Raw genomic sequence first — 14,019 nt, 5'->3', positions numbered from 1 at the left:
TTATACTGCATGTACCAAATATCCCCGTCACAGTGCTCTGATCACCTCATTAAGTGATGCACTAGGAATGCTAGCCTCTAAATGGTCTCGTGGCCATGCTAGATCATCATCAACACTTAAAAGAAAAGTGAGTCATTGGTTTATAAATATAAATTTACTAAATAGAGAATGTGTAACAAGCAATCAATTTAGTGACAACAACCACAGAAATCTCGACATACTAAGGCTTTAAAAGCCTGAAGCGCTAAGGTGATACACGACTTACTTGATCCCTACCCTTCATTTGTGTTTATTGATAGAGTCTATAACAACCACAGTAATCTCGACATATACAAAGAGCCAAAACCCCCGAGAAACAAGTGAACAACTTCCAAATGAGAGATTGTGACTACTCCAAGCTGCAGTTTGTATATTTACCCATATCTTCAATCATGTTCCTATTACTTTACAACAGACTCAAGGGCTCACATTAAACTGATCAGAGGCCAGCAGGCAAGGCCCACACGAGTCTAATTTACACACCAGGGATAAAACCCATCTGCCACCATAGGTAGAGATTGAATACCTAGCTCCAGCTTGGAACATCTATGACTGTTTCAGGCTTATCCATCCGCCTACCTGCAAGTGAACAATAAGCCAGAAACTGTGCTGGTGTGCATAGATCGAACTGCCCACTAATCTTAGACTCAGGAATAAATTCAATGTTCCAACATGGTTTCTGCTTTATTGCCAATAGATCTTGACCACCACTTGTTGCATTATACCCTTGAACCCAGATATACTTGAGAGATTTCATCTTTGACACAGCTCGTGCAATGCCAGCTTCTGTGAACACACAGTCCCGCATTTCCAACCTCTCAAGTTTTGGGCAACCATCAGCTAGCAAGCTCAAACCCCTATCTGTTTCCCCTAGCAACCCAAGAAGTGCCCACCTAATCTTGCATCCATACCTTCCAATGTAGCTCATTCCTACATCAGACAGAGATCCTGGTCTAAGGTACAAGCCAAGGCGTGTCAGGTCAGAACATCCTCGCAGTAGAGAGAGTATTCCATCATCAAGAGGAAAGTCTGGGTTAACAATGTCATCCACCAACAGAACTACTCTAAAATCCTTCAGCTTTGGACATCCTTCACCAACAGCCATCAAAGCAGCATTATTTATGTCTGACATATATAATGCCATGTACTCAAGTTTTTCACAACCTTGAGCAATAGAGATCAAACCCCTCTGTGTAACTGATCCTTGTTGAAACTCCCTGTAGCCAGATTCTACTCTTAACCGCCTGAGATTTTTGCAGCTGCTGGCAACAACCTTCAGACCTTCATCTCCAATGTCATTCAGAACCTGCAACAATTTACTTTGCTTGTTACTATGTACTGATATGAAAACAAATAGTAAAATTTATTTGATCTCAATCTTAGTAAATGGCTATTAAAAGGATGGCATGATACCAGTCACAATTGTGTCTTTGCATCCAACAATTTTTGCTACTACCTAACAGTGGTTGAACCCCAAGCAAAAACACACTCTCACACAGACAAACCTGCCCTGCCAGCATGCATTCATGCGCACTCGCACTCACTCACAAAAGGCAAAGAGCTAAAAATGCAGTGGTTGAAAAGACCAATATGGAATCCATGCAAAGCAGTACAGATCCCTATGGCTTCAACTTCAGCTACTGGCAGCAAGTTATCATTGCAAAGCACGTAAGTTAGTAATTTCACCATCTTCAGCCAGAACCAATCTGTGAAGATGGTAAGTTTGAGCTGGAGGAATCTGACACGTAGCAAGCAGATCATAGAAGTGTTGACCTAACATTAAACTGCACGCCAAAAAGCCTTCTACAGACACAGCGAGACCATTAACCAGAAACTAAATCTACTTTCTAACAAATTACCTCTAAAATTTCCAGGTTGCAGCAATGGCGAAGGAGCAGAGAGTGCCCATCGACACTAAGGGCTGCTAGCTGTAAGTCAAGTTTCTTCAAGCTGGAAGCCAGTGGTTGAACTAATGCATTGACATAGCTATCACCATTGTCTTCTCCCATGTACATCAGGCCCACTAATGAGGTTAATCCTTTTGGTAAACTCAGAGTACGATCATCAGTCTCCTCTGACAGACAGACTCCACCAAGCTCCTTCAATGAAACAGCCTTACGAAGCACCCCACTGAGTTTGTTCAGATCTAACTCACTCACTTTTAGAGATGTTAGAGATTTACAGTTGTCTGCCAGTGTTTCTAAGTCTGCCAGTTCAATATTAAAAATACCAGTGGCAGAAAAATTCAGCACTTTTAAGGATGAGTTGTGTAGAGCAAGCTCATGCAGCCAGTTGTTACCATGAACCTCAATGGAACTTTCATCCAGGAAAAGCACCTGAAGTGATCTGCAGAGCTAGACAACACACACACAGAAAATGAGAGAGAGAAGTTGTTATTGGCTTTCCAAGCCAGATCAGATGTATGCATGAAATAGGAAAGACTAGAGAATGAGAACAACACAAAGCCCTTAGGTCAAGTAAACAGACTGCCAAAAAGCTAGAGAGAACAAATGCAGTCCATAGTCCACTTTCTGCACGACATGCAAGAGATGCTAATGATTGTGAGGGAAAGCAATAAAATGGCCCACTGCATATCGATGCTCACATCTACCCCTAGCCTACCCTGACTTATGCGATTAAGGAAAGCGATATGTCAGAATACATGTTCGAAAGCCACCACATGCTTCTTGTCTCAAAATTCTTAACAGAGAGTCTTGAAGTCAGAAAGAGATCTACTTAATAGATGCAAGCATGAGAGTATACCGACCTGCAAAACCGAGTGATGGTTTCCAGTCCCATGGTAGAAAATCCAGAGCACTTATCGAGCCTCAAAGCTTGCAACATGTGTCTTTTCTCTTGGGCTAGTATCAGCAAGTCCTCATCTGAGACGACCATACGGCGAAGGTGCAAAGTATGCAGACAAGCACAATTGAGCGCCACTTCTCTCACCCAAGGTCCTGCATATCCACCCCAGTCCTCGGGTATCAAGTTGAACATGGCAGCTCTAGGCTTGCCCTTGACCCTCAATGATTCCAATGCGACAAACCGCCTGGTGAGTCTGGATGGGCTGGTGGAGTAGCAGAATGCGACTGTGACATCTTTGCGTGTATACATGTCGATGGAGTGCCATTTCTTGCAGACAAGGGAGCTCGAGCCCCGGTCGCGGGGATCATTGATGAAGGAGATGATAAGTTCCAGCAGCACTTCTGGGATACTGTCAATGAACCTTGACTCTTTGCAATTGGGCACCATATCCATGGATAGAAAAGCAAATCAGAGGGCCAGCAACAGGTGAAAGCAAGTCCGAGTGACTCAAGATCTCCTCCACATTGCCATGGCCACTAGGGCTTTGCTGATGAATTGCAACTAAAATAGTATCCAGTTCACTGCATTCTCTTCTCCTTGACTCTGTGCAAAGCCCTTTCTGATGGGTCTCTCGTATGAATGGGTCCCCCCATCATGCCCACCCACAAGCAGAAGTGAGGGCCGGGCGATCATTGACAGCAAAAGCGCTCTCTCTCTCTCTTCAATCTGTACTCCTTCCATCTTCCCTCGAGCGCATCATAAGGCGACATGTCCACAGTCCATGATACAGAGAAGATGCCTATCATGGATGGAATAGGATTTGTAAAAGCAGAAAAGTGGCTCTCCTATTGCAAATTGACATACCCAAAAGCAGGCGCCAGTCCCTTTCTTGTATCATTCTTTTTTATGCATAAACGAACTACACCTGATAGGCTGGTTACACACAAATGGATGGACGCCCACTTTGTAGTCCGAACAAATTTAAAGGTGTTACGCACTTTCACACGTCGCATCGCAAGGTACAATGTGAAATGAAAGAAGGCAATCATAAAAAATTTTGAAGAATGCCTCGTACTTATTGGCAAGGTCAATCCAATGCATCAAAGCCCATCTAGCCAGCCTATAGGGTTTGCTAACAAGTAATGATGCAGGACCTACAATACAATCCGGGCTAGATACCCAATATTGTTCAAAGGAGAAAACCCCCCTTAGAGAGTAATCATCAAATCCCCAAACCAACGACACTTGGGCCAATTCCCACTTGAGATTCTGAGGCTTCAGCATCATTACTCTTGGCAAGCACTTTGTATACAAGGGGCCAACAGTCATAGCTCACCAAATTTTTCCATACAATGACCACACATATTGCACCTACATAGAGAGAAGTGACAATCCAAAGGAATGAGGAGATCAAAGCAACATCTTGACTGAGGATGCAATTATACCAAAGACAAAGGTACCCTAGAGGCAGATGAGGGAGATTTGTTGTTGATGGCACAAGCAGTACGTGATAGAGCTAAGGGATCAATCCATATGCACCCCCACACTATCACACCAAGGGTATATAATATACTATGCGCACACCGATCCTAACCAAGTGGCGCTACTCATCAATGTATCATTATCCCATCACAGAGTTAGCCATGTATTGCTTCATATGTCCACTACATCCTCTTCTTGTTGTATCCCTATATGGACACTATATTGTGCAGCACTTTATATTTCTTTGTCTTGCACTATATGTCAATGATCATCATTAAGCACATCACACTTTGGTGTCCAATGACGATTATCATTGTACATGGTTTCGTCTCATATGTTATTTTGGACCTTAGCATATATCTATCCCATATGTCACTTTGGCATTTTGCAAACATTAACATAATATTCTTTCATTCTTATTTTCTTTCCCTCCCCTTTTACTTCACCCCTTCTTTCTCTCCCCATGTAGAAGCTCTCTCTCTCTCTCTCTCTCTCTCTCTCTCTCTCTCTCTCTCTCTCTCTCTCTCTCTCTCTCTCTCTCTCTCTCTCTCTCTCACATGCTTAGCACAAAGTTCACGTCTATCACAAAAGAAGTGAGGAAGTCCACTCCACACAATCTACCCATTCACAATTTTGTGAGCACATTACTTGTACCAGAGAGAGAATATAATATATAATCTTTAAAGGTTTCTTGCTTTCCTAATTGTGAGCTAATTTTTTGTTACCACATATCACACCACTACAACAAAATTAAAGATTGATTTTGATCTCCATCACTCTAGCTCCACCTTAACCACATCATCACCCACCTCTCCCCATTGTTGTCTATAGGTATCTTTCAAGTTTGTGAAGATTGTATATGTATATACTAATATATATGCGCACACACACACACACACACACATGTATGCATGTATGCATGTATGTATGTACAAGTGTACACATATGCACATGTCATGGGTTATAAAGAGAAACATGCCATGCACATTGACACGAGGAAATTAACAAGTCTGTGGTTAGGTTGCAATAGCTATTGTTCTACTTTGCACATGCTTGAGACTTATGGGGATGGTCAATTCCTTCTTATTGAATTTTTCAAGCATATGGACAACAAGTAACATGGCAAAAGTTTTGAGGAGGCAAGGCACATGGATGGCAAGTAACAAGATGTAGTAGTTAAGAGTCTATATGCTTGAAACTTTGGCGGTCAAATAAGTCAATTGGTAGATGGCCAATGCCTACTCAAGTCTCACTTCTTTAAACCCCTTTTTTTTTGCTTCCATATGATATAATGTTTTGCAACCTTTTAGGTTACAAACAATTTTGAACAAACTTAAAACTTTTGAAATGTAGGGTGAAATAAAAAACCTTTGGGAAGTATAACCCCAATACAACTATGTCTTGCATTCAAGCTAACATCAACCTAGGCTGCAAGCATGCAAACAAGTAAATTGGCTAGGCATGCCTCACTCTGATGGGCCGCACACAATAAGTGGCATGCACACATGACCAAGCAATTAACAGAATAACTCAAAAAAGAACACACATGTATGTGTACGCATACCAAACATAGGGTTTTTCTTAGCAAAGGTAAGACCTCAGTGTTTGTGTAGAACTTTGTTAAATTTTCCTTAAGTCTAAGGTTGTTTTTTTTAAATGAGGGTAAAATCCCTTAAATTTTTTTATTAATTCAACTCTCTACATGTAATTTTTAGGCATGCTAGAAATGCAAGCTATAAGCACTTTATGTCCCTTATTAAGCCAAAGTCATTGAGGACAAGCATGGCAAAGTGTTAACCTCTTATGTGGGAGTCCTTGATTGTCTTAGATATAAACATTGAGAAATGTAAAATTATTCTACCCCTTTGGCCATCACTTTGAGGGATTTCTCTATATTTCCTTGTTATTTTACTAACAATCGTTTACTTCTCACTAGACATTTGTTATTTCTTTTTTTTAATCACATATCCAAAATATGGAAGTATCATAGCTCTTGTTCATGTAAGGACTAAGCAATCTTAGCTCTTCTTTAATTTTTGTGGCTATTATGCTCCATTGTTGTCACTTTAAATGCATAGGAACATCAATGTTTTAAATTGCATGACCAAGGTTTGAAATCAAAATTGCTTACTTTGATTCACTAAGATTGAGAACCTACAAAAATGCCCTCAAACATACATTGAGAAGCACGTAATAAACTAGGGTTAACAATCAACCACCCACTAGATTATGATTTGTACATTGATTGGATCATCCTCACATAAACTCATTCGAAAGTACTTTACATCCAACAAAATAAAGGTCTTAGTGTATGACATATTTTACTTCAAGCTTGCTAAAACAAATGAGAATACTTTACATTTAATAAATTAAGATCTTACCATATATCATACTTTACTTATAGCAACACAAGGTATGTTGCTAAAACAATGGAGATGCATTTAGGTAAATACTCACATTGCACAATTCTGTTTTCTGGCCCAAAGTGAACTATATGTTAAAGCCAACAATTTGTGGATGTGTGGAAAACAAGCTAGTCATGTAGTATACTATCTTTCAAAAATGGTGAAATCACACAATGTTAAATTAATGTGATAATAACTAATATTGAGAGTCCTAGTATTGGCATTCATTATTGTTTATGGTCAACTTATTCTTTAACTTATGTTGTTCAAGAATTTATCAAACCTAATTTCCACTTGTATTTTGGTAGGGCTTTGTGATAATATCAAGTTATTTCCAAGGGAAAATTGATTAATATTTCTACTTTTTGTTGATTGAAATCCCTAAAACGGCCCTCAACTTTCAAAAATAGCCAAAAAAGCCTCATATTTCATCAAAATAAGGTTGAAATTTACAAAATGTCCCTCTATTTTGGCCAAATTTTCCAAATGCCCCTTGAACTTGTCCAAAATTCCCAATATGCCCTTTATACTTTCCACATAGTTTTCTCAAATCTTATATTTTGGAAGGTATTATGAGTGTAATTCCATTCCATAAATGTGTGTGATGATAAAATGAGGATATTTATGACATTTCACACTAGTGATATTAGAAGCTATTAATTGGGATGAAGAAAGAATGTCACTATTGACAAGCTCACTCATGATGTTCTTTTACTTAAAGCATTCTATGGCAAATCCCTAACATGCACAAGAAAGTACTAGGTGAAATTGAGTAGTTTGAACAAAAAGATTCACATGTATGTCTTGAAAGTTTAAAATCTAAGGACAAGTTACAAACTTCCACAAAATATAGTTATTGTTCCAATTTTTTCTTTTTTGAAACATTTATTGCTTTCCAAGTAAATCTACACTTAAGATTGCATCATTATCAAATTATCTAATCATTTGTTTGATCATTTATTGCCTTTGGTCATTTCTCTTCCTTAGAATTCATCCTCTCTACATCTGACATCACCCTTACCTTTTGATTTTTATCATTTATCCATGTTGTAGTTCATCCTCTTACATATGTAACATCAACCTTACCTTCTTCTTTTTATACATTCTTCACCCTATATAGCTCATCATGTTCACATCCCACATCACCTCCTTACATTCTTCTTACAAACGATCTATGATCTTGTTGTTCAATGTAAAATCTCAAAATAAGACTTCTCAAGCTCTTATGGCTACATCCTATGCATCGCTCTACTATTATAAGGATAAATGTTTCTATCATTTGATTATGTCTCTATGATTCTACCTCTCTTTCCTTTTGTATAAGGTTATATAATGCACAAATTGCCAAAGCCACATGGGTGCAAAATGCTACGTCTACATTTGGATCCCTTAAGATGTGCCACCTATTTTTGGAAATACCAAAAGTAGTCTCAACAAACATATGTACTTGTAAATGTGCTTATCAAATGCCTTTTTCTCCTAGAAATAAGGACCATGAGTCACATGATTGCATGTAATGATACCATGTTTTTGTACATTAATCTTGTGGCAATATAAGGATATAGACTTTCTCCTTGTATATCTAGCATGGGCTCCATCAAAATAGACTTATCTTTCCAATATTAATACCAAGTACACCCTTGAAACCCACTCATACCTCTTGATGCATTGCATATAACAATCCAAATATATACCTTTCATCCATTGTCCCTTGAATAAGTACATAGTGATCAATAATGCAACACACATTGCACTTGGTGGGCTTCCGAAATACACATGTACAAAAGTCAAACTCAATTTACATGTGGAGGATCCACTAGTTGGCATAGTTATAGCATCAACCCACCTACATCCATACGTATTCACACTTAAGAGTAGAGCAATATTATTTTATGTACCTTTCAAGTATTCACTTATATTGGTTGGTCAATTGGAGAAGAATAAAAACAATAATTAAACAAAAATGTATGTTATCCCCATCTCTCCTTATTCATGATCTTGTCTCATATATTCTCCAACATGTTTGGTTTCCACATTCTCATTATGCTATGAATTTGTGCATTGCAAGGAAAAAGCATGTGAGGAACTTGAGAAGCAATGAGGAAAAAGATAGGTGTAAGGCAAGTAAACAAGATCCTCTCCATTCTCTCCATAATCATACATGTATTCTACATAAACCTTTGCAGAAGGCAATTAAGGAGGGTGAAGCCCCTATCTCAAGTTGGCATTCCACTTGCACTAAGTGAACTAGGAAACAAAGGCTTGAAATTACAATCTTAACTATGGGTTTACATAATTTTGGCTAGGTGACATTAATTTAGGTCCCACTGTATCCCTACAGGGCTTTGATGATAGTAAAATAGGCCATCTATAATTTTAGTTGCTATGGGTTTTGTACGATACTATGCTTGATAGGGTGAAGATTCAAGAAGTAGTGGTTGTAGAAATAAAATTCTAAAGAAGCTAGTTGAGATAAGAGGCAAGTGAATATCAACTAGTATTGGTCAAGGAGAGTAGTGTAAATGTTGTTTTTACATCACAATTGTGCATTCACCTGCCACAAGGAAACTGTTCCCATGTAAGGCTCTACATAGGAGAGAAAAAGAAATCAAAGAATGAAGTCAAGGATATGTCCATGCAGACTGTAGATGAGATTGTGATGCTCATTCAGATTGTGGACAAGCCAAACGTTTGCTCAAGCAAAAGTATGCTAAAAATGGGTTGGATGAAAGCAACAACCAAGCATAGCACGAGTCTCTATCAAGCTAGTGCTCCCAACAATCACCAAACTGAAAAGAATCAATATGGATGCACAATATAAGGGAGATGGCATAAGACATGGAGGCTTGAGAAATCTTCTTCTTCATCATCTTCTTGTTCATTCTTCTCTTGCTTCCATCCAACAAGATATGCATAAAATTTCTCACTAAAGTGATAGATACCTTTTGCTCATAAAGTCTCTTTACACATAGCCTCTCTTTTATTTATGCATACATATGATATAGACTTAACATATGTCTTATTTATTAGTACTCCCCCTCAAGCTTAGAATGAGCTTGCAAATACAATACTCCAAGTGCACTTCTAAAGTATTCAAACTTATCTTCACCTAATGTTTTGGTAAAGATATCCACGACTTGGTCATTGGCTTTGACATGTAGCAAGTCTATCTCTCCATCCATGAATATCACTTTGATGAAATGATAGTGCACTTCAATATGCTCCATCTTTTCATGGTAGATTGGTTTCTTTGCCATTTCTTTGCCAACACTATTTGACAAAGACAAAGAGGTTTCTTGTTGCTACTCCAACTCACCATGACTGAACCAAATGAAAAAGCATAACCATTGGTGGATCTCTTGCTCAATTTGCATATGTGCATCCAAGTAGGTATGATCTCTTTCTCATAGAATAATCCAAAGAAAATTGTCTTCTTCACATATCTCGAGACTCTTTTCACTACATCCAAATGTGACTTGCATGGCTTTTGCATGAATCCCTACTGTTGGATAACTCAAGTTTACTCTTATTATGGTTAGGTAGATCAAGCTACCAACCATCTTCTTGAATGTAGTGATATCCTCAACATATTTTCCATCATCCACTATCTTTATGTTTTGATCTAATGGTGTATCCACTAGCTTACATGCTGTCATCCCATATTTCTTTAACATCGTCGATGAATATTTCCTTTACACTACCAAATTCCATGTGGAGTGTCAATCACTTCAATGCCCAGAAAGTGCCTCAATAAACCAAGGTCTTTCATGTCAAACTCCTTATGCAACACATGCTTTACTTCAACAATCACTCTTTCAAGAGTACTTGTAATGATAATATCATCTATATAGATGACCACAACTACCATTCCACCCACTATATGTTTGACATAGAGTGAAGCTGAAATCCCATGCTACATAAGATTGCCATGCACCATGCAGTCTTTGTTTAGGCTATATCTTCCTTGCCTTTGTACATGTGCCATAAATTTTCTCAACAATCTTCCAAGCATCTTTGCATGTGCTAGCCTTTTTAATGTGCAAAATTAAAGCCTCTGAAATGCATATAGATATCTAGTGCAAGGCCTTCTTGTTTTTACTTGTCCAATCCTTGTATGCCTTCTTTTATTCCTTTATGGGCTCATTAGCAAGTTCAAGGCATGCACCTTCACTATAACGAGGTCCCATAGAACTCTCCCCATTAAAAATTCTCCACGTGATAGGAGCACTCACTATAGTTGTTCTTAGTCAAATTGTCATCCACAATTTGAGTAATCTATCTGGTTTTGACATTATAACATCTACAATTTTAGAAAAACTAGTAGCATGCAAAGCGTTCAACCACTATCTAAGCATGTAAACAAGTTTGAGTATCAATCGCTCAAATTCAAGGCAAAAAATCATAAAAAATACCCAAGTAAATACACATAAATTGAATTCCAATGCTATGGCTATCATAGATGTATTTGATTGCTATCATATGCATCCACACATCATGCCCATATATCATAAATCAACTTTCCAATAAAAAACATTGAAAATGGGGCTCAAATAGTGCTTATACAGCCTAAAAAGTATCAAAATACAGGCCTAAAATGACCATTTTTCATGTATTTTTTCTATACTTTTTTGTGCCAAGAATGAAGTCTAAAAATTCAATCCATAGTAATTTTCCTAAAACTTTTTTGACAAAATTTCCCCTTCAAATTTGGACCCTAAAATGGCATAGAAACTAGTTTTTTAACCTTGAAACTAGCTAGTTCAATCTTTTGCAGTATGAGCAAACAATCCATGAACCAGTTTGGGAATAGTTCAAGCTTCTCCATTGTGAAAATAGAGTTAAAAATAACCAGTTCTTCTCTTCTCAATATGAACACAAGGTTGGAACCAGTTCAAGGTAGCTCAATATAAAAGAGGTTAAATTTATTAAGGATTAGCCTAAGGCTTGAAAAAGGCTTGCTAATGAAGTTTTTGGGGTAGCATGCACCATATATTTTCAGTCACAATGATTTCAATGAGGCTTTGAGGTCATTTTTGGTATTGTCAATAAAATCAAATACATATTCTTGTCCTATTTGAATGAGATTCAGAGTATCAAATTCATTCTTATAGTCAAATCACTATTCAATCTTATTCTCTAACTGTAGCCATTAAACCCCCCACTTATTCTTCCAAGCACACCCTATGCTTTGAATCAAGCTGCCCCTGTGCTCCTTTCTCGCAAGGAAGTCCCCTAGTTAAGTAGGCCCTAAACTTAAGCTACCCCTTAGCTTTCGACAATAATCAATACATGAGCTAATCCAAAACCAAAACCAATCAAGACCTTGTTGTCATACACCATTTTGTAGCCTTCCGTGGCTTACAAAATGCATTCAAAGTGAGCTCAATAGCTCCCAAATCTGAGATACAATAGCCCTTGAATTTGTGCACCTGCTTTTGAATGGATTAGATGAGGATTTGCACTCGATTTAATGGTAGATAGCAAGCTTTCAATTCTATGTAGACCTTGTTTTGTCACACTCCTCGATCCAATATTTTGCTCCCACACTTGTGCTTTGATACCAATGAAAAAGAATCGATATGGATGTGCAATGAAAGGGAGATGGCATAAGATATGGAGGCTCAAGCAATCTTCTTCTTCTTCTTCTTCATTCTTTTCACGCTTCCATTCAATAGGATACACACAACGTATTTTAGTAAGGTGATAGATACCTTTTGACCCTAAAGTCTCTTTACACATAGTCTCTCTTTTATTTATGCATACATATGATATAGACTTAACCTATGTCTTATGACTTGCAAATCGTATCAAATATCTTGGGTGATTTCTTGCAATGAAACATGGAGGAAAGGAAAAAAGGTTTATCCAAAAGGTCATGCTAGATGCTCACAAAGTTTGGGAGAACGTTCTATGGTTCAACACAAAGGCCATGCTTGTCTTCTTCACTTCTAAGACTTCGAAAACTAAGAAGACTGCAATATGGTTCAATACCATTATCAAATGGGAAGGGGTGGTGGATGGATTTACTATGGCAGTAGAGGGTTCTTTGAAGTGATCTTTAATAATAATGAGGTCACCCAAAAGGTCTTGGGACAAGGATTTTATTTCTAGGATGTAGATCTTATTTATGTTATTTCCTGAAGACCTTCTTCCTACTATTGGAAAAGTCCTAGGAAGGCTCTTTTATAACCCTCACTGCAAAGCCTATTGAGAAATTGGCTATCCATGTTATGGTATACAACTCTAAAAAAGAATGAGTTTCTTGATATCACAGTTTCCTACGGTGAGAGATCTCCAATTCAAGCTAATTTGAAGTAAAAATTTGTATACACATGCTTCCAATGTGGTCTCTAGGACTACTACTATAAAGAATGTCTAATAGCCAGATTAAAAGAATATCCTAATTCAATTCATTCAAAAAGATTATCCTAGCCAATAATGGTTAAAGGACATTCAAGAGTGGATGGTGTATCTACTCTGATCCGCAATGGCTCCATCCATAAGAAGAAAGGTAGAGAAGAAGAAGAAAAAGAAAGATACGAAGAAGAGCTTCTCCAATCATTTCCTCACTATCTCAAATTCACTCCCAATATCTAACTCTACTTCTCATCCTTCAAGCTATGGAAGCTCTCAAAGTTGCAACACAAGAATAAACTCTCTATTCAAATTTTTACATTCTATACATTAGGCTTATGTTTAGTTCTTCCTTATTAAGCACTTGATCTTCCTTGTACCCTTTTTCACTTTAGTGGTGATTGGTTCTTTTCCTTTTTACATGCACTTTATTTTTTTGTGATATGGTTTAAGAGAAAATGTATACACATTTCCAAAAATTGTTGCAACTTTTCCCAAAGCCTTGTGGACAATGTGGGACTTGATAGAACACTTATTTTGCCAAGTGCTTTGACTGACATGGCTATGGCTATCTCTCACCTAACCATTATGCCATCTTCCTTGTCAATCTACCCTTCCATCTCTCAAGTTTGAAAGTATGAAAGTTCAAATGATGACAAGTGTAGCAAACTCATTGACTCACCTTCTCATTGTAGTCAAGGCTCAAAGATGCATCAATGGTTCCACAATTTGAATGCCACACTCAAAGATGCTCTCTTTCTATGCTTCAATCTGATCAATGCAAGCTCTACATGGCAAAAGGATAGAAGAAGAGGATTGAAGAGGAGGATAGTTTCTCCAATTGATCTCTCAATCTCCCACTCAATCTTTCAATCTCCCTCCCTCTCTCTTTCACTCTCTCAACACAAGTAAGAAAGAAGCAAGAAGCAATGAT

General features: G+C 37.9%; 1 protein-coding gene across 1 annotated transcript; it reads right to left on the bottom strand.

Moving 5' to 3' along the window:
- Positions 1-382: 382 nt before the first annotated feature.
- LOC148034476 (coronatine-insensitive protein homolog 1b-like) lies at positions 383-3,671 on the bottom strand. The gene is made up of 3 exons (XM_087679424.1): positions 2,807-3,671; positions 1,899-2,385; positions 383-1,345 (listed from the first exon to the last, which is right to left on the bottom strand). The coding sequence occupies exons 1-3, from the start codon at positions 3,295-3,297 to the stop codon at positions 566-568; spliced, it is 1,758 nt and encodes a 585-aa protein (XP_087535550.1). The 5' UTR covers positions 3,298-3,671; the 3' UTR covers positions 383-565.
- Positions 3,672-14,019: the final 10,348 nt, after the last annotated feature.

The sequence above is a fragment of the Lygodium microphyllum genome, chromosome 6, assembly GCF_053477565.2.
Source record: "Lygodium microphyllum isolate KBCC chromosome 6, Lygodium_microphyllum_v1.1.10, whole genome shotgun sequence".
Taxonomy (NCBI): Eukaryota; Viridiplantae; Streptophyta; class Polypodiopsida; order Schizaeales; family Lygodiaceae; genus Lygodium; species Lygodium microphyllum.
The sequence above is the reverse complement of the archived record's forward strand: the minus strand, read 5'-3'. Positions and strand labels throughout refer to the sequence as shown.